Source organism: Rhizophagus irregularis, chromosome 1, assembly GCF_026210795.1.
Source record: "Rhizophagus irregularis chromosome 1, complete sequence".
Classification (NCBI taxonomy): Eukaryota; Fungi; Glomeromycota; class Glomeromycetes; order Glomerales; family Glomeraceae; genus Rhizophagus; species Rhizophagus irregularis.
In genome coordinates, this window is record NC_089429.1 from 1,176,647 (window position 1) to 1,195,195 (window position 18,549).

The window sequence follows — 18,549 nt, forward strand, 5'->3', positions numbered from 1 at the left end:
AATTTTCAAAAAAAAATTTCATGCTTTTTTCATCTCAGTTTTAAGTCATAGAGTTCATGAAAATGAATATAAAATATTTTTAATTGAAGAATAACTTCAGCCGGAATTAGGATTTTTATAATTCTGGCCAAAATTAAGATTTGCTGCATCACGTGACTTAAATTTATTGGTTAATGATCTCGTGATCCGGTTTATCGAATCATTTTTACTATAGCTGGTTAGAAAATTGATCCGTTTATAGCGAATATCGAGCTCTTACTAGTAAACTCTGGTATATCGAAACTATTTTGATATACGTGATTTGATTCCAGCAAAAAAGTCCGGCTTAGGCCCAAATCCGGTTTATCGAAGATCCGGTTTATCGAATTTTACTGTGTATTAGGATTTTATTAAAAAACTTGAATAATTAAAATAAATAAAGTAAAAAAAGAATTAAATTCAGTGATCCTTAACTTCATTTATGATTGTTTGTAATAATATATAAATTATAACATAATGTAAAATAAATATTAATAAAAAAAAATACAACAAAATGATCAAACTAATTTCTTTGATTTTTTCAATAGTTGTTTGACCAAATAAATATTTAATAATCGATATAAATAATATCTAATGCTAATAGAAAATGTTAGACAGATCTCATTAAAAATAACGATTTGATTAATAAACCTTAAAAAACTTCAATCAATTAATTTTAATTTGTTTACCATCAAAAATGATTTTCGCCACGAATTTTGTAAAACATGGCGTAAAAAATAAACTCACAAATAAACTAATAAATATTACCACTTTTATTTGATCTTTTCTTTGTACTTATTATTGAAAAAACGCAAAAATATCATGGTATTGCTGAACATTACCGGTGGTGAAATTATGGTGTAATGCCGGCCAGTATTTTATTAGATTTTTAATTCTGGTCGAAAGTACATCATAATGCTGGTACGGCGGTGACCATCACCGCCGGTGAGCTTTAGCAATTTTCAAATATCACATAATAAACTTACTCTAATACGTCAGATTTTTAGAAAAAATATGTAATAAACTTTTCAAATACCCACTTTATTAAAAAAAAACTGGAGTATATATATTTATATATTTATTTTTTTATAATCGTAAATTTGATTTATTTCTTTATCTTATTACTATATAGTGATTAAATAATTATCATAATCTATTTTTTATTATGATAATCACGAATATTTTAATGATTTTAAACAAATTAATTAAATTTTTGTTCAATCATAATGTGATTATGTAACAAAATAATATTGTTAAATTAATAAATTATCTAATTTTTATAATGGACATTTAACAATACAAATTTATTGATAAATTGTTTTATGCAATAATTCACAATCTTATTTTTGAAGATTTTTTATTATCATTCTTTTTATTATTATATTTAAAAAAAAGAGTATAAAAAGACATTTGATGTGGTGTGTGGTGGGTGAGTTTTGGCATTAAATTTAATGTTAAGAAATGAACGAAACGTTAACGTTAACGTTAACATTAACAACAAAAATTTGGTTTCCTTTTTTGGATGTTCATCATCATTTAGTCATGCTTAATAAATTTTTTCACTGTTTAAAAATTTGCTTTTCCTCCTTTTTTAATACTTTGTACTCTCTTAGCGACTAATCTTTTTGATGTTTTCAATGAATAAATCATTTCACTGGTGATTAATAATCACTTAGGACGAAATGTTCAACCAGTTACTGTGATTTCGTAAAAGCACAAAGATCATTTAAGGAATTACAAATCGATCAATTTAGGAAAAAAAATTTTCTATTATAGAAGGTCTTTGTGAAAATTATTAAAAAGAATTAAATAACAAAAATTTATATAGAGAATATTTTAAAAAAAAGAAACTCTGATAGAGTGATAGTAAATTTATAATAAATAGCAAATCAGTTACTACATCAAGTTCAATAAAAAGTATGATATGAATATTACAAAACTGAAAATTTCAGGAAAAAGTCAATTTCTTCTGATTTTTCAATTTTTAAATCAACTCAACTAATAATGATATATATATGAAGCAAATCTTCATTAAAAATAATATTGGGATTAATGTATTCCGCAGTAAAAACTAGAATACCTATCTATACATATGAAATAGTTGATCTTTTTAAAATTTATAATAACAGATAAAATAAACATATATGATATTCAATGATTAATCAAATATGCCAAACATTCATGACATCGGTGATATTAGTGACATAGATCTACATTTGTTCGTTTGTTCTACAAAATTGGCAGGATCACCAATCACATGACAATATCCAAAAGAGAAGTGTCAGAGCGATGGGCAGTCACCTCTGAAAAGGAAATAAACTAGCTTGGCTTGAGTCCAATAATTTGATAGATTACTATAAATTGTAAAACCAAGAAAAAAAATTTTAAACCAGAAAAACAAGTTCAGGATACTTCAGCGGATGCATGTTGCAAATTCGGCGGACTTTTGACTTGAACGGCTTGCCATGCATACAAATCCAGCAGCTGTCTGCTACAAAAGCGATTATTTGCTGCAAATTTAGCAGGTATCCACCGTCTGCTATATGGCTTGCCATAGAAATTACTCCCCACCCACGCTGATCGACAGAGAATCTAATCCTACATTTCATTTTTCAAGTCTATTGGTTGGGTATAGCACACCAGGAAGTTTATTAAATGCTTGTGTAAGCGCTTAAAGTATGGTTTTAAAACGTTTATTTTCACATTTAAATTTTATAAATTTCCACATTTAGATCTTGTGTTACGAAAAAGAATTTATAGAAATAGAAAAAAAATTTTTTTGTTTAATAGAAATCTCAAATTTGTAAAAAAAAAAAAATATGACGTTTTAAAGTAAAAAATAATTGCTTAAAATAATACTTTAAGCGTAAAAATATGCGTTTAAACAAAATTGTAAAAATCAACATGTGATAATCAGGTGGATGAAATTAACATTTAAAAGGAATGATTTACATGTTATTTTTGGTTCTTTTGTTGTCCTTTTATGGAACACTAAATAAATTGTACAACTTTGACAACTGATAAATATAAATTTATTTTGAACGAAAGCAACTCCCTTCCCTTTTCTTTTAATAACATGGCATGCTCAAAAATATTTTCAGGAGATTTACCCGAATTAACAAATGATATTATACAGTATCTTGAAAAAGATTTTTCAACATTGTATTCATGCATTTTAATTAATAGATTATGGTGTCGTTTAGCCATTCCATTATTATGGGAAAATCCATTTTTAAAGGAATATCCCGAAAATCAACACTTTATTGAAATTTACTTAAGTAAATTAAATGAAGATGTCAAAACAAAATTATATGAATATGGAGTTAATAATAATTTAATATCTTCAAATACACTATTATTCAATTATCCTAGTTTTATTAAATACTTAAATATAGATAACATTTTAAATTCTATTCGAATGTGGGTTGATACTGTAGTGGGTAAAAACCAAGAGGAGCTAGTAAACTTAATTTATAGGTCATTACTTGAAATGTTTATTGAAAATGAAGTAAATTTATATTCTTTTGAAGTCGAACTGCCTATACATACTAATGTTGGTTATTTTGATAATAGTATAGACTTGATTTTACAAAATCCAAATCTTACATATAATATAAGCAATTTAACATTCCGTATTTTTAATTATAATACTCAAAATATGATTAAATTATTGAAAATTTTATATTCTAATTGCAATTCAATCTCATCAATAGTTTTAGGATATGATATTGATTATTATCGTTCATTAATCGGAAAATGTTTAATACAAATAATTATTTCACAACATAATCTCAGAAAAATTACATTTGAATATAATATTACTTTACGTAATCCATTTTTATCATTAAAAAATTCTAATTGTTCAAATACTTTGAATATCATTATATTTTATTACATTGATTTTGAGGATATAATTAGTATTTTACAAGAGGTTTTTGATCAATTGAATGTTTTAGAGTCTATTCATATTTTTTATTGTTCTTCTTTAAATTCTGATTTTGTTAAACAAATTCTTAAGGTTAATAAACCATTTAAATTGAGATCTTTGTTTATGGATGAAATATTACATTTTGAATCAATACAATTGCTATTACTGAAATTTAGTGATTGTCTAGAAAATTTTGGATTTGGATATACGATGTTTAATGAATATGATGAACCAAAACAACAATTATTTGAATTAATTACGAAATATTGTAAAAAGATTAGATATTTTGAATCGGGAATACCTGATGATAATAATATTTATTTATTCATTGAAAATAATCAACATAATATTAATTATCTTACTATTGAAGCAGATTTTAATAGTTATACTGATTGTAAGGAATTAAGTTCAAATGTATTACAGAAATTAGGACAGGTTCTTCCTTATAAATTAGAATATTTATGTTTAATCCTTTCATTTAATACAAGTGATCTAGAAATATTTTTAGAAAGATCACAAAATACTTTTATTGAAAAATTATTAATTAGTAATGATGATGAAATGTCGGGTAAGTATGAACATCTTTTATTTTGTATAAAGAAATATATTATGAAGAAGGAAAGGGTTAAATATTTGGCTATTAATAATCATAAAGATATAGTACGTAATGAATTATTTACTTTAAAAGATGAAGTAAATGAATTTAAATTACATAATATTATAGTTCAACAATACAGTAATTTATATATTTCTGCATATGAAATTATGAATAAATAAATTTATTTTATTTTAGAAGATGGAAGTTGTACTTTAATTCATTAATGTATTGTAAAATATGGAAAACTTCTAGAGTATCGATTAACGTTAAAAGAATAGTACCTGCAACAAATCCATGTTATGTTTGGTTATGAAAAGCAAGCCTTTATATAAAAATCGTCAAAATATGTATAATGTATGATAATTCCTAGAATTATTAAACACATAAAATCATTATTATAGCCGTTTTTTAAAAGATATGATCAGTGATTACAGGACTTATGAACGAAAAAAAAAAATTAGTTTTTTTAGTAGTATAAGATTTCTCTGTAAACTTTCTATTTAGTACTGCAATCTTTTTCTATTTCAAAAACTTTTTTTTTTTTGAGTTTACCTATGTAAAAATTTAAACATATATTTGGCGGGAATCTTTGGTGTTGAAAAATGATTTTTTATGATCTTTTATGATCTCTCACAATCTTTATGATCTTTACAATGGTTTATGTAATACAGATCTGAAAAAACTTTTTGCAAGTATTTATTATTTATATTTATAATTTATTCATGTTTATAAATTATATTAAAGTAAAACATACAGAAAGAAAGTTTATTTATTTACTTATTATTGTAAGATTTTAAATGAGATTTCCTATAGTTTTAATTAAAGAAATAAAACATTTTGATATATTTTAATCAAATAAAACTAAAACATTTTATAAACAATATATTGTTATAAAATAATTAGGGTGAGTTAGTTTTGAAGTTTAAAAAAAAGATCATAATTTTCGTTCTAATTACGTGGATGAGTCTTTTAAGTGTATATTTATTTAATAGTTTGAAAAAGTAATCAATTGAAAAAGTTTGAGTATAAAGTCATGTGTAATGTATTATGAAATTTAAAATTTTTATTTCTAGCTAAAATTAAATATATTTCTTTATATGAACCAGCATGAACTGATACATTCTATTTTAGGTATAATATTCCCCCCTTCTATTTTTGAAAATTTAAAGGTAATTTAAACACATGACGTTTAAAGCCCCCCCCCCCCCCCCCCCTCTTTTTTAAATTTAGTGGTACTGAATATTTCACGATTTTACCAAAATTTCTGAAATTTTTAAAATTAATTATTAGTTTAAAATGGCATTTTTTACGCTTACCGTATAATTTAATTGAAATAATTAACAATCTTGATAGCAAATAATATGATCAAATTAACAATTATTTAATAAAAGGAATGGTTTACATGTTATTTTTAGTTCTTAACAATAAAAAAACTAACAGTTATACAATATAAAATATTAATAAAATCTAACTATCACCGGGGGTGATGATAACTGGTGACTGAAATTATGACGATCGACCAGCATTAAAAAAATATATTGCCGGTAAAAATTGATAATTCTGGCCAACGGTGATGGTCATCCACATTTACATGATTATGCAAATGTAGTTATATCTACTGGGTAGCAAATTTTATATGTATTTATTTATCCGTTTCTAGGAAATTTTGCGGTAAAAATTAACTATTGATTATACTATAATGGACTGATTTGGAAATTTGAGTAATTCGGAAAGATTTGCATTTTCCAAATGAGAAAAACTTTCTTTTAATTTATTAGTAATCTCAATATATTTTTCAAGTGTAATAGTAATAGTTCTGAAGCTTTTTAAAATTTAATTATTTTTTTAAAATCTTTTAAAATGAGGAAAAAAAAAACCAAGCGAAAGAAAAATAAGATTCAACAATACAATATACTATATTATACTCCCGATATACTATGAAACACTTACTATTGTGTAAATGGCAGGGGATAAATCAATTATCTCCTGGCTAATTGGAATAGTAAAATTTTACTTAGAATCGGAACCTTTGGCCGATCATTTATCCAATCCTAGTAAAATTTTACTTATTCCTAATTAGCCAGGAGATAAGTAATACATAAACGTATTAATGTAAAAATAATTGCTTAAATCATACTTTAAGGGTAAAAATATGCGCTTAAACAAACAAGAAATTAGTTTTCTAGTGATTAATTATCACAAAATATTTCGCAACTCTACGTTAGAAATAGATATCATCAGACATCCCAGTGATAACCAATTTAATTATTGTGTTCATAGATATCACATAACAGATAATGAAAATATCATTTATCTTCGTTAAGGACTTGCTTTTATCATAATCATGCTATGGCATATCATGTTAACACCAGTTAGAATATCAACATTTATATTTTTACATTTATAAATACATTAACTTATCGTCTTATCCCAATGAAGGTTTTGTAAATGCCTTATTTATTAATATTGTAAATGGTTATTTATATAACTATGTGCATCAATATATAAATCATTATATTTTTGAACTATAATATTATTTAATTTATATTCATTTACTTCGTTTTTTAAAAAAAATAATTCGACAGGTTCTGTACTAGCATTAGAATCTGATTCTACAATAGCCAAATATTTAACCCTTTCCTTTTTCATAATATATTTCTTTATAAAAAATAAAATTTCTGTATCTTCTTTTCTCAGGGGTGTATACTGGAATTTATTACTAATTAATAATTTCTTAATAAAAGTATTTTGTGAATTATTTAAAAATATTTCTAGATCACTTGTAATAAAAGAAAGAGCTAAACATAAATATTCTAACCTAGAAGGAAGAACCTGTCCTAAATTCTGTAATACAGTTGAACTTAATTCCCCATAATCATAATAACTAGTAATATCCGCTTCGATAGTAAGATAATTAATATTATGTTGATTCTTTTCAATGAATAAGTAAATACTGTTATTACCATAATAAGGTATACCCGAATAAAAATATCTAATCTTTTTACAATATTTCATAATAAATTCAAATAATTGTTGTTTTTGTATTCTATAAAAGACTTGTCCTATTTCTCCACTTTCAAATCCAAAATTTTCTAAACAATCACTAAATTTCTGTAATAATAATAGTAATGATTCAATATGATCATTAGGTATTGTTTCTTTCATAAACAAAGATCTTAATTTAAAAGGTTTAATAACCTTAAAAATTTGTTGAACAAAATCAGAATCTAAAGAATCACAATAAATGATGTGAATAGATTCTAAAACATTCAATTGATCAAAAACCTCTTGTAAAATACCAATTATATTTTTAAAATTAATGAAATAAAATATAATTGTATTTAAAGTATTTGAACAATTAGAATTTTTTAATATTAAAAATGTACTATATAAATTAACAAAAGATTCAAATGAAATTTTTTTGAGATTATTTTGTGAAATAATTATTGGTGATAAATAATTTTCAACTAATTTATAATTTTTGATTTTAATTCTATATTTAGGAAATTTAAAAACAATCGATGAGATTGAATTGTAATTAGAACAAAAAATTTTTAAAAATAAAAAGATATTTTCCGATTCAAATAAGGAAACATAACTGAGTGTTAACCCTCTAATATTGTATGTAAGGTTTGGATTTTGTAAAATCGAGTCTACAGTATCATCAAAATAACTAGTATAAGTAAAATTCATGTCCAATACAACTTCAAAAGAATGTGAATTTACTTCATTTTCAATGAGCAATACTTCAATTAATGACCTATAAACTAATTTTCCTAGCATATGATTGTATTTATACTTTAAAGTAATAACCCAATCTTCAACAGAATTACTAATTTTAAATGTATCTAAGTATTTAATAAATCTAGGATAATTGAATGATGTATTCAAAAGTAATAAATTATCATTAATTCCATATTCATTAAATCTTGCTTTGCCATCTTCATTTAAAAAGCATAAATAAGTATTAATATAACGAGAATTTTGAGTAAGAAGTGAAAATGGATCTTCCCATATTAATGGAATGGCTAAACGACACCATAATCTATTAACTAAAATACATGAATATAATGTTGAAATATCTTTTCTAAAATACTGTATAATTTCATAGGATAGTTCAGGTAAATCTCCTGAAAATATTTTTGAGCATGCCATGTTGGTAAAGGAAAAAGGAGTTTGCTTTCATTTCAAAATGAAATAAATTTATAGTTGTACAATTTTATTTAGTATTCCATAAAAGATAGCGAAAGAACCAAAAATAACACGTAAATCATTCCTTTTTTAAAATAATTCTATTAATTTTATTTCATCCACCTGATCAACAAATAGGCTTGAGAAAGGTTAAGCTCTTTTGTCGATCAGGTGGATGGGTGTAATTCCGGGTTAAGTAAATTCTCATTATAAAACGTATATAATTATTTGTGATTATTTGCAAAATTCCTAATAAAAATGATTAATTAATTAATTCTTTATAAGCAGTTTACTGCCCAATAAAAAATTACTACGCAATTTCAGGTATATTAAGTATTATTAAATCACGTTATTTTAATTTTCTCAAACCAAATTGATCTACCGGAGATCACTTTATTATAAGAACTCTCTCCCGTAATTCTCGGTCTAGCGCTAATTATTGTAAAGATTTTAACTTAAATGAGATTTCCTATAGTTTTAATTAAAGAAATAAAATATTTTGATAAAATTTAATCAATAGAACTACTTAATCATTTTATAAATAATTTGTTGTTATAAAATAATTAAGGTGGGTTAGTTTTGAAGTTTAAAAGAAAGATTTTTCATAGTTACGTAATCAAAATGTGAATTTTAATTGGTAAGATTCTTATGTTACATTAAAATCGATATTTTTATTGCAGGCTGGTCACATTTTTTGAAATAGCGATAATGAGAATTGGCATCTTTTGCTCTAATGATGAGTTTTGGGTGTAGTAATTAATTGAAAAGTTTGAGTATAAAGTCGTATGTAATATATTTTGAAATTTAAAATTTTTATTTCTAGTTAAGATTATATATGAACTGATACATTCTACTTTAGGTAAAATATTTCACATAACCAATTACGTATCATTTTTACACTTACCGGATAATTTAATAGAAATAATTGACGCAAATAATATAACTGGCCAAAACAAACGTTTGAGGTAAATTTAGCACATAATTTATCAATAATATTTTTTATCTCTCAATAATAATAAAATTACTGATAACTTGTATTTTGATTTTTTAATAATTATTGCTGAATGTTTTTTTTATCATTTTTTAATGTAAGAGAAATAAAGCTCCTACGAATTTTCTTAAAAAGCTTAAATTAGCTTAATTAATTTAACCTATCATCGTCAAAGAAAAAAGTTAAATACTGTATTTTATGGTTAAAAAAAAAATATTCAAAAATAATTTTTTTAGATTTGCGGGATTATGTTCAATTGATCTGAGATTCCTTGATATTGAAGGATCAGTTCCAAACCCTAAGTTAATAAAAATCAAAATAATTTATAAAATAAAATTTACCATTTACTAAATAATTTAGTGTCAAATTTCTCTTTAACATTTATATGATTTAAGGTACGAAGTCCCTTGCTAATAAACACATGTTCTAAAGGGGATCCGTACAAAATACCGAAACTCGAAAACCTGACAGTACATTATCCCGAACTCTAAATCTTGAAATGGTAAAATCTTGAAATGCCATAATCCCAAATTGTCAAAATCCTGAACTTTCATAATTAATAAATTTCAAGATTTTTCGTTTCGGTATTTTGAACTTCGGGATTATGTTTTTTTTTTTTTTTTTTTTAAACAAAGGACAATATTTATTATAAAAGAAAAATATACAAAATTGAACTAATCTAGTTTAAATACAAGATCGAATAAAAACTAATAAAAAAAAATGGTGACTTAAGAATATATGTTCAAAAGAACTATCTACCGTCATGCCTGCCCAAATACTTTCACATGCATAAGCACCCTACCGGTATTCGTACATCCTTTGGTGACTAGATCAAAAATATTTTTCTAAAAAAAAAACACACTATAAAACAAAAAGAAAATTATTCTAAAACCTAAAAAAATTTAGTATATCCTAAATTAATTTACGTAAAACATCTAAAATTTCCGCTAAGACCTTTGATCGTGATGTTTTACGGGACTTATCTTTCTTCTGCTTATTATGCTTCTCAGATTTTGCCTCTTGTGGTTTCTTTTTAGAATTCTTAGAATTCTGTTTACTTTTATCAGTCTGTCGACTTCCTGAAGTTCGTTGCCGGTCCTTGTTGGTATTATTACCAAATGACCTTGTTCGTTGCGATGGAGAATCATGTCGATTCCAAGACAGGTGCAATTGCTCCCAATCAAATTGATTATCTAATGCTGTACGCATATCAACCCACTTTTCAAAATAACCAATAAGTTTACGATCCCCCCTTGCAGTCTGTATAATTTTAAAGCTTTTCAAACCCTTAATCGCAGAAAGGAATGAATGTGGGCAATGGTCTTTCCATAAGGCTGCTATCGTCATCGATTCTGGAATTTTTCGAATTGTAGCTTGGAACTTCTCACGTTGTTTTCTTTCTTTGAGTGTCCACCTTGCTGGAAACCATCGAACCGGTATCCCCCCTAAATCCGTAGTCCAAACAGGATCATCATTACCTTCGAACTGGGTAAGACGCAAAGAATTTAATTCTATCTTCAAACGAACTGTTTGGTATTTCTTTTGTTGTTTCATTTGTAATGAGATAGTATTCCCCCAAAATGTTAACTTTTGCAGAATTTCTTCTGGCGTCCAGGATACTGGGATATCATAAACCAAAATGTCTCTGACTTGTGATGTACCATCATCACCTGGTTTATGACCTGTAATAACTTGCTGAATTATATTTTTATTTGACTTCTTTTTTTTATTCGAAGATTTTGTCAAATTAGATAAATTATTATCTGGTTGTTGTAATAGCTGCGGCTGAGGCATTGTAACATCCAGATTAGATACTGGTTCTACTGGTGTGACGTCCATATCAAAAGGTTGATCAACATGTGATTGAGATCCAGAGGCATCCGCAATCGACCGATTTATATTAACATCTTGATCATCACCTATTTGATCATCATCATCAACAGTATTTCGCATATAATCATCTGATTCATCATTTGTTAATGGATCAGAATCAGAATCAACAGTTTGGTGTTTTTTCTTTTTATTCTTTTTAGCCTTTCTTTTTTTAGACTTATCCTCATGTTTTCTCACAACATTCATTATTTGCTTTCTTTCAGCATATCTCTGTTGTATCCCATCATATACTGCGTTAAAACCATGAGAAGCAGAGTACATAGCAACATGTAAAAAAAATGAGAAACTTTGAGGAGTCATTTGGTAACAAGAGGCTCTATTCTCCCAACTGAGTATGTCTTCATTTGTTAATCCAAAATTTGCTTTTAAAATATTATTTTGAACTTCTGTTGAACGTCCCTTAAAAAATGAAGCACTAAGACTTTCACAATATTGTATATATTGGAAATATGTAGTTTTTAAAAACCTATTTTCATCACCCATAATAAGCATAGGAAACTTATTTTCGGCTATTTGTATTTTTCTTGTATCTTCCATTTTAATAAAAAACTGAGTAAAATAAAATTAAAATTTTACTGCGGAATTGTTATGTTTTTTAATTTTTGAAGGAAGAGTTTTCAACTTCGGGATTATGTTATGAAATGTCGGGATTATGACATTTCGAGATTTTGCCATTTCGAGATTTAGAGTTCGGGATAATGTACTGTCGAATTTCGGGATTTCGTACCAAACCCGTTCTAAAGATAGCCACAATTCAAAAAATGTTATAACACAAGATTTTTATATGACGTAATTAATTAAGGCTATAAAAATCTTATAGCCGTAATTCAAATTTTTTTTAGAAAAAACTAAGGCTAATATCTTTAACATATTATAGATATTTTTTTTTGTTAAAGCTAGTAGATTTGACAGTAACACAATGATATTACATAATAATAAAGCTTAATGGTAAATTATCTTATTTTGATATAATCAGATTATATTCTGATGAATTCAATAAAGTGGCTAAATATCAAAAGTAATTCTAATTCTTTCTCTTCATCATATAAATTAATTATGATTTTGTCATAAACATTCCCTTAAATTCATATCAAATTTATAATTTCCATTTGATGGATTTTTTGTTAAGCCATATCATTGAACACGAGAGATTTAAATTTATTATAGCTGGTTATTATGTATCTTATCCCAAATTTACTATATGGTCTGATCGCGGGATCACGACTTAAATAAATTAACTAGAATATGCGATTTACCGGGGACTCTGTCCCTCCAAGTTTCCCAAACATAATATTTATTTTTATAATTTAAATTTTCTTAATTCCTTTAAATTATTTTTATTTTATTTAGAGTTCTTTTTTGATAATCAGTGTTTCAGGGTGTCCCTTTTTCTTTTTGATATAGTTAAAAACAATGATTGCATTTACCATTATGTAAAGCTAGACATTCCTTATGGAAACCACGCCCATAAAGAAATGTTCCTATCATAGGAATTTTTAATATCTTAATTCCTAATATGGCCATCATAATTATGTATATTAAGACAATTTTCATAAGAATCTTCAATCAAAAATTGTTTCCATAATTCATTTTTATTCATAATAACATTTATCATTTGATTTATAAAATGATTATTAAATTTTTCAATAATTAAAGTCAATTCCCTTAGGATATGTATCAAAATAGTATGGTATTTTTAAAATATTAGGATAAAATGATATGTGTTTCTAATAATGATGATTTAGTACGACAATGAATGTTATAATAACCAATAATATTTAAAACAATTCTTTTTCTAAAACCAATCTTAGTAAAAAAGAAAAAAAATAAAGTTATCGCTCGTAAGTATTCCATATCGAATGAATCGTAAACCTATGACCAACCGCCATCCAACCATCAAATAGTATTTACATTATTATTATTTTTTTTTTTACTGAAATATAGGATATAAAAATCTAAAAACAATACTAGATGCTATAGATACTGGTATGTAGTCATATAATCTTTTTCCGTTCTAATTTTTTGCTTTTAAATTTTTCTTTTCTTATTTTTCTTCTTTTCTTTAGCATTAATTAATTACTTATTATTTTTTTTTTTGTCATTTGAGTTCGGTCAGGGGATTGTGGACGATACCGAAGTAACCTGGATGGACTTGTTGCAGCAAATCGGCAAGTACGGGGTTTTTTCCTTTTTTTTTCTTTTTAGCGATAATTATTTAATAATCAATTTTATTATTTAAAAATAAAAATTTTTTAAAAGTAATTCAATATTTTCTGAATCGGTCAGGGATTTGTGGATGACATTGGGTTGGCGTGCCATGGCAAAATCGCCAGGTACAGGTTTTTTTTCCCAAATTATCAGTTATATTATAATTTTAATGATTTTTTCAATAATTTAGGGGAAGAAAAGGAATAGTTATTTTAGCTCAAACCATATGGAATTTTTAGAACTTGTTTATTTTAATTTTATAGAATGTTACACGATTCTGGCTGTTAAAGCAAAGAGGTTGTCGGCATAATTTCATTATATTTTCAATGACGTCATAATTCTTTTTAATCAAGATATTTGATATAAAGTCTTTCAAAAAAGAACCAAGCATTGATTTATTGATTTTCTAAATAATTTATAACTTGGAAAAATGGAAAATTAAAATAATTTAATTTAGCATTAAAAAGTTTATGTTTCGGTACATTTCTCAATATAACGAACTCAATGACTAAAATAAATTAAAATGTTCTTATCAGGTTAGTATTTTTATATTTTTTAAATTATTATTTAAATTAAACCTAACTTTCAATTACTTTGAGTTTAATTGGATAAAGAAAGCGGATGAGCAAGGGTATAATATTAAAATATTGCTTCTAATTTGCTTTACTCACATATTTAATAATAGAAAAAATATACATGATTCATCATTTACTTCAAGAGTCTAAATAAACAAAGCTCATGACTGAATCAAAATCAAAAAATATATGTGCCAGTTTCAGTATTAACCGGTTATGTTATGAATATCCAAAATCTGGTTATTTCACTTGTATGTAATTGTGATCTCAAAAATTTGAAGCTTTAATAATTGTTTTATTTTAATATGGTTATACTTCATTTATTTATTTTGTATACATGTAGTCATAATTGTACTCAAATTAAAGAAAATATCGATAAAATTATTAATTATTGTTCGAATTGCCATATTCTTCATGTACAGATATGTTATAAATATTTTATCTTGTGAAAATTGTGAAATCAATCTATATAAATTATTTTCGTGACAAATACAAATTAAATAAGCTCAATTATGTTCAACAATTCATCATCTGAATTATCAACTTTAATATATTTTCCTATTTTAGTTAAAAAAAAAATATATTATAAAATTGTTGAAGTGAAATACTATAGACATTATTTATTTTGTGCGTAAATAAATGTTTTACTTACTATTTCTTTGATTTTCATTCGTTTCGTCCTTTAATTCTTCAAAATTACGTTTTCTTGAAGAATTTACAGGTACAATTAAGTTTTGAGTGGCGGAATTTGTATTTTGTGTGGATGATCTAAAAAAATATACCATATAATTATTTATTTTATATTATTAACTAGTTATATATATTTATATACTACCTTTGAATATTATTTATATCAAATTCATATTCTCGTGTAATATATTCTAAAAATTAATAAAAGCCATTTAAGTTAATATAAATTCAAAAGAAGTGAATTCAATTATTATCATCTGACCGTCTAATTAACGTTTCAAGTTTTTTCATTAATAGTAAATTATACTATACCTTGTTTCATATTAAATGAAACCATTGAACCTATAGTTGAAGCTTTAGAAATCAAATTACTTAATGCTCTACTTGTATAAATTGCTTTTGGATGAGACTTTTCACTAAATTCTGGTCCAAGTTTCTTTAATTGTATTAATTCCAATCTTTTTTTTTCAGCTTGTTCAAATTCCACAATAGCATCACAATATAAAAGAGAATTCGAGATTTCATAAATAGTTGGTCTTTTTGAAGGATTAGAATCCCAACATTTTTTCATTAAATCGTCATAACATTCAGGAGTATCTTTCGTAATTTTAGGTCGTTCTCCATCAAGAATTTTAAAGATGAGATTATGGTCATGTTCAACATTTGCAAAAGGTTTACAACCTGTTGTAACTTCCCACATAATCATACCGAAACTATATATATCAGATTCTTTTGAAAATGCAGCACCTTTAAATATTTCTGGTGCAATATAAGGTATTACTCCATATATTTCATTATTTGATAATGTATTATTTGCAGGTTGTGATAATCCTAAGTCTCCAACTTTCCAATATTCAGATAATAACATATTTCCACTATGAATATCTCGATGTATAAAATTCTTACTATGAATACTTTCGAGTCTAAATACAAAATTTAGTAGTTAATAAATTTTGTAAATATAGTTAATAATACTGTATATAGTTAATAATAATAAATATACAATAATAAATACCCGATTAATATTCCTCGTAAAATAAACAATTTATTGTTCCATGTAATATTTATAAAGTTCTTTTGCAAATAATCATGCAAATTTCCACCTTCTGCATAATTCAATATTAACATATATTCTTTTGTTATAGGATCTTGTGTAAAGCCATAACAGCCAATAACCCATTCATTGCCATCATTACATTGATAAAGTGATCTTAACTAAAGTATAAATAAATCAATTAATACAGTATCATTAAAGAATATAAAATGTAAATATTACCTCATTTAAAAAGTATTTACTGATATTTTGTGAATCATGTAATTTTTTTACAGCAACATCAATTCCTTCCCAAGTCGCTTTATAAATAATGCTGAATCCTCCCTCCGCTATTTTCTTTAAATCCGTAATTTGAGAATATGGAATCCATTTTACTTCTTCTATTTCTTTTATTGTTTTTTTATGTAGACTTAAACGAAGATTTTTATTAATAAACGAATAAAGACCAGATGGATAACCAATCGTGTTTCTGTTCTTATAATTACCAATAAGATGGAGATTCTTATTGTCAATTCTTATAGAAGCAAGAAATTCTTCTATAATGTAATTTCTATCTGTAATGTCAATTCTAATGAATGAAGTTCTTTTGCATTTCTTACATTGAGATTGATCCGTAATTCCAAAAATCATATTTGTTGTTAAACAATACCTACATCCATTATAAACTATAAAACAATGTGAACACCATTTTTGACAATAAGATTTTGACTCTTGATATATATATTTTAGTTCTTCATAACAAACTATACACTGGCTATAACTATCCCACCATGGTAAATATAAAATCAGAATAGACTTTTTATTCAAAGTTGATTCTACCCATCCAGAAGAAACCTGATAAATTGATAACCGCCTGTAATTACAAAGTTCGCAGTGTTCAACATTAAAAATGTGCCAACAATATATATTTCTTGTTACTACTTGTGTAAAATATAAAATCTCAGAGCAATATTCACACCATTCTTGAATGCTTGTTGTATAAAAATCTTTTCTAGTTGTTTTATGTTTAATACACTGAGAATTATTTGTGCTTAAATGTACATTCAAGTATTTATTATTGACTGTTATATTTTGAATATAACGAAATAAACAATTTTTGCAATATTTTTGGTTATACTTAAGTGATTTGGAGTATTCAGTTCCACAATGATTACATTTGTCCTCATTGTCTTTAAGAGGAATAAATAAAACAGGTACAGGACTAGATTTTAACTTTTGCGTAGTATCAAATGGATCATTATCTGTGTTCATAATGTTGTATTTCAAGAAAATAGTTTATAAAAGTTAAATGCAAAGAATTATAAAGCAATATTTATATTTATTATGAGAATTGAGAATTCAATAACAAAGCGAAATTCTACAGGACTTTTCTTTAAAGATATTCTATATAGAAATTCTATAATTATGCATGTTGAAAATCATGCAGAAGATTTCGCAGTTTTAATTCTCCGTCAATAAAGTATTATTTTGTAAACCTGTACTACCAATCTGAATTAGAAAATTTGTTGACGATCAATTTGACCCAGAAATTAAAAATCTGTTTTATTTTTATTTTTATTTTTATTTTTTTTTTTGACGATGAACTCAAAAAATTCATTTGATAATCAAGTAACGATAAAAAACTTTTCTTAATAAACTAAAACGTGTTGTTTCATCAACTCTGATTATCAGAATATGGGCTGCATCGTTTTCGGAAATATTGAATACGTGGGCTTTGGGAAGTAAACCCTGCTGTTGCAATTTACTCCATCCTAATAAGGCAAGAATCATTCCGATATTTGATTTCCTACTGTAAGATCTAAGCCCGTAATAAATTACGTTTGCCACCTTAGGCTTAGCAAAATAATTCTTTATTAATAATATAAATAAATACAAATATATGCTTGGTTTAACAATACTAAATATATCCTAAATAATTATTCAAATAAATCCCCAAATTCGTATCTGAATTTTCACAAACTCAAAATTTACCCCTATTTATATTAAATCTAAAAATACTTTCTCTAAGAAACATCCTGCGCCTCTTATATCTTTTTTAGTTGAAAACCTGAAAATTTTAGATCTTTCACATCTTAACTTCAATCGAACCGCACACTTTAATACTTTGCATTTTTCATGTTTTTGAAATTTTGAATTTTTCTTTCGTTTTTGATCTTCAAATCTCCTCCTTAAATGGTAAATATCCTAATTATAGTTCTCTAAATGATCTACAATTCAAATCACATTAACATCTTTTCGTACATAATCACCTGATTTCCTAGTTTAACGACGTTACATTTGTAACGTCATACAATTTTAAACTACTAAAAAATTTAGACACTAATTCTAAATATAATACTGCGCCCATAATTAATAAATTTACTAGGTATATTACGGCATTACACTACTAAATTATTATTAAGT

General features: G+C 25.3%; 5 protein-coding genes across 5 annotated transcripts; 2 read left to right on the forward strand and 3 right to left on the reverse strand.

Annotated features, from left to right (window-relative positions):
- Positions 1–3,094: 3,094 nt before the first annotated feature.
- Positions 3,095–4,723, forward strand: OCT59_000214 (uncharacterized protein; the record flags this gene model as incomplete). The annotated part of the gene is made up of 3 exons (XM_066138674.1): positions 3,095–3,458; positions 3,732–3,949; positions 4,223–4,723. 3 exons carry the CDS (start codon positions 3,095–3,097, stop codon positions 4,721–4,723), a joined length of 1,083 nt encoding a protein of 360 aa, XP_065988148.1.
- Positions 4,724–7,004: 2,281 nt separating this feature from the next.
- On the reverse strand, positions 7,005–8,699 carry OCT59_000215 (uncharacterized protein; the record flags this gene model as incomplete). Its single annotated transcript, XM_066138675.1, has 4 exons — positions 7,005–7,475; positions 7,602–7,771; positions 7,844–7,929; positions 8,344–8,699. 4 exons carry the CDS (start codon positions 8,697–8,699, stop codon positions 7,005–7,007), a joined length of 1,083 nt encoding a protein of 360 aa, XP_065988149.1.
- A 1,939-nt stretch (positions 8,700–10,638) lies between these two features.
- OCT59_000216 (uncharacterized protein) lies at positions 10,639–12,156 on the reverse strand (the record flags this gene model as incomplete). The annotated part of the gene is made up of 2 exons (XM_066138676.1): positions 10,639–10,925; positions 11,388–12,156. 2 exons carry the CDS (start codon positions 12,154–12,156, stop codon positions 10,639–10,641), a joined length of 1,056 nt encoding a protein of 351 aa, XP_065988150.1.
- A 1,135-nt stretch (positions 12,157–13,291) lies between these two features.
- Positions 13,292–14,034, forward strand: OCT59_000217 (uncharacterized protein; the record flags this gene model as incomplete). The annotated part of the gene is made up of 5 exons (XM_066138677.1): positions 13,292–13,304; positions 13,564–13,605; positions 13,686–13,791; positions 13,879–13,952; positions 14,018–14,034. The coding sequence occupies 5 exons, from the start codon at positions 13,292–13,294 to the stop codon at positions 14,032–14,034; spliced, it is 252 nt and encodes an 83-aa protein (XP_065988151.1).
- An 864-nt stretch (positions 14,035–14,898) lies between these two features.
- OCT59_000218 (uncharacterized protein) lies at positions 14,899–17,397 on the reverse strand (the record flags this gene model as incomplete). The annotated part of the gene is made up of 7 exons (XM_066138678.1): positions 14,899–14,960; positions 15,055–15,170; positions 15,238–15,283; positions 15,405–15,710; positions 15,999–16,015; positions 16,108–16,307; positions 16,369–17,397. The coding sequence occupies 7 exons, from the start codon at positions 17,395–17,397 to the stop codon at positions 14,899–14,901; spliced, it is 1,776 nt and encodes a 591-aa protein (XP_065988152.1).
- Between the last annotated feature and the right edge of the window lie 1,152 nt (positions 17,398–18,549).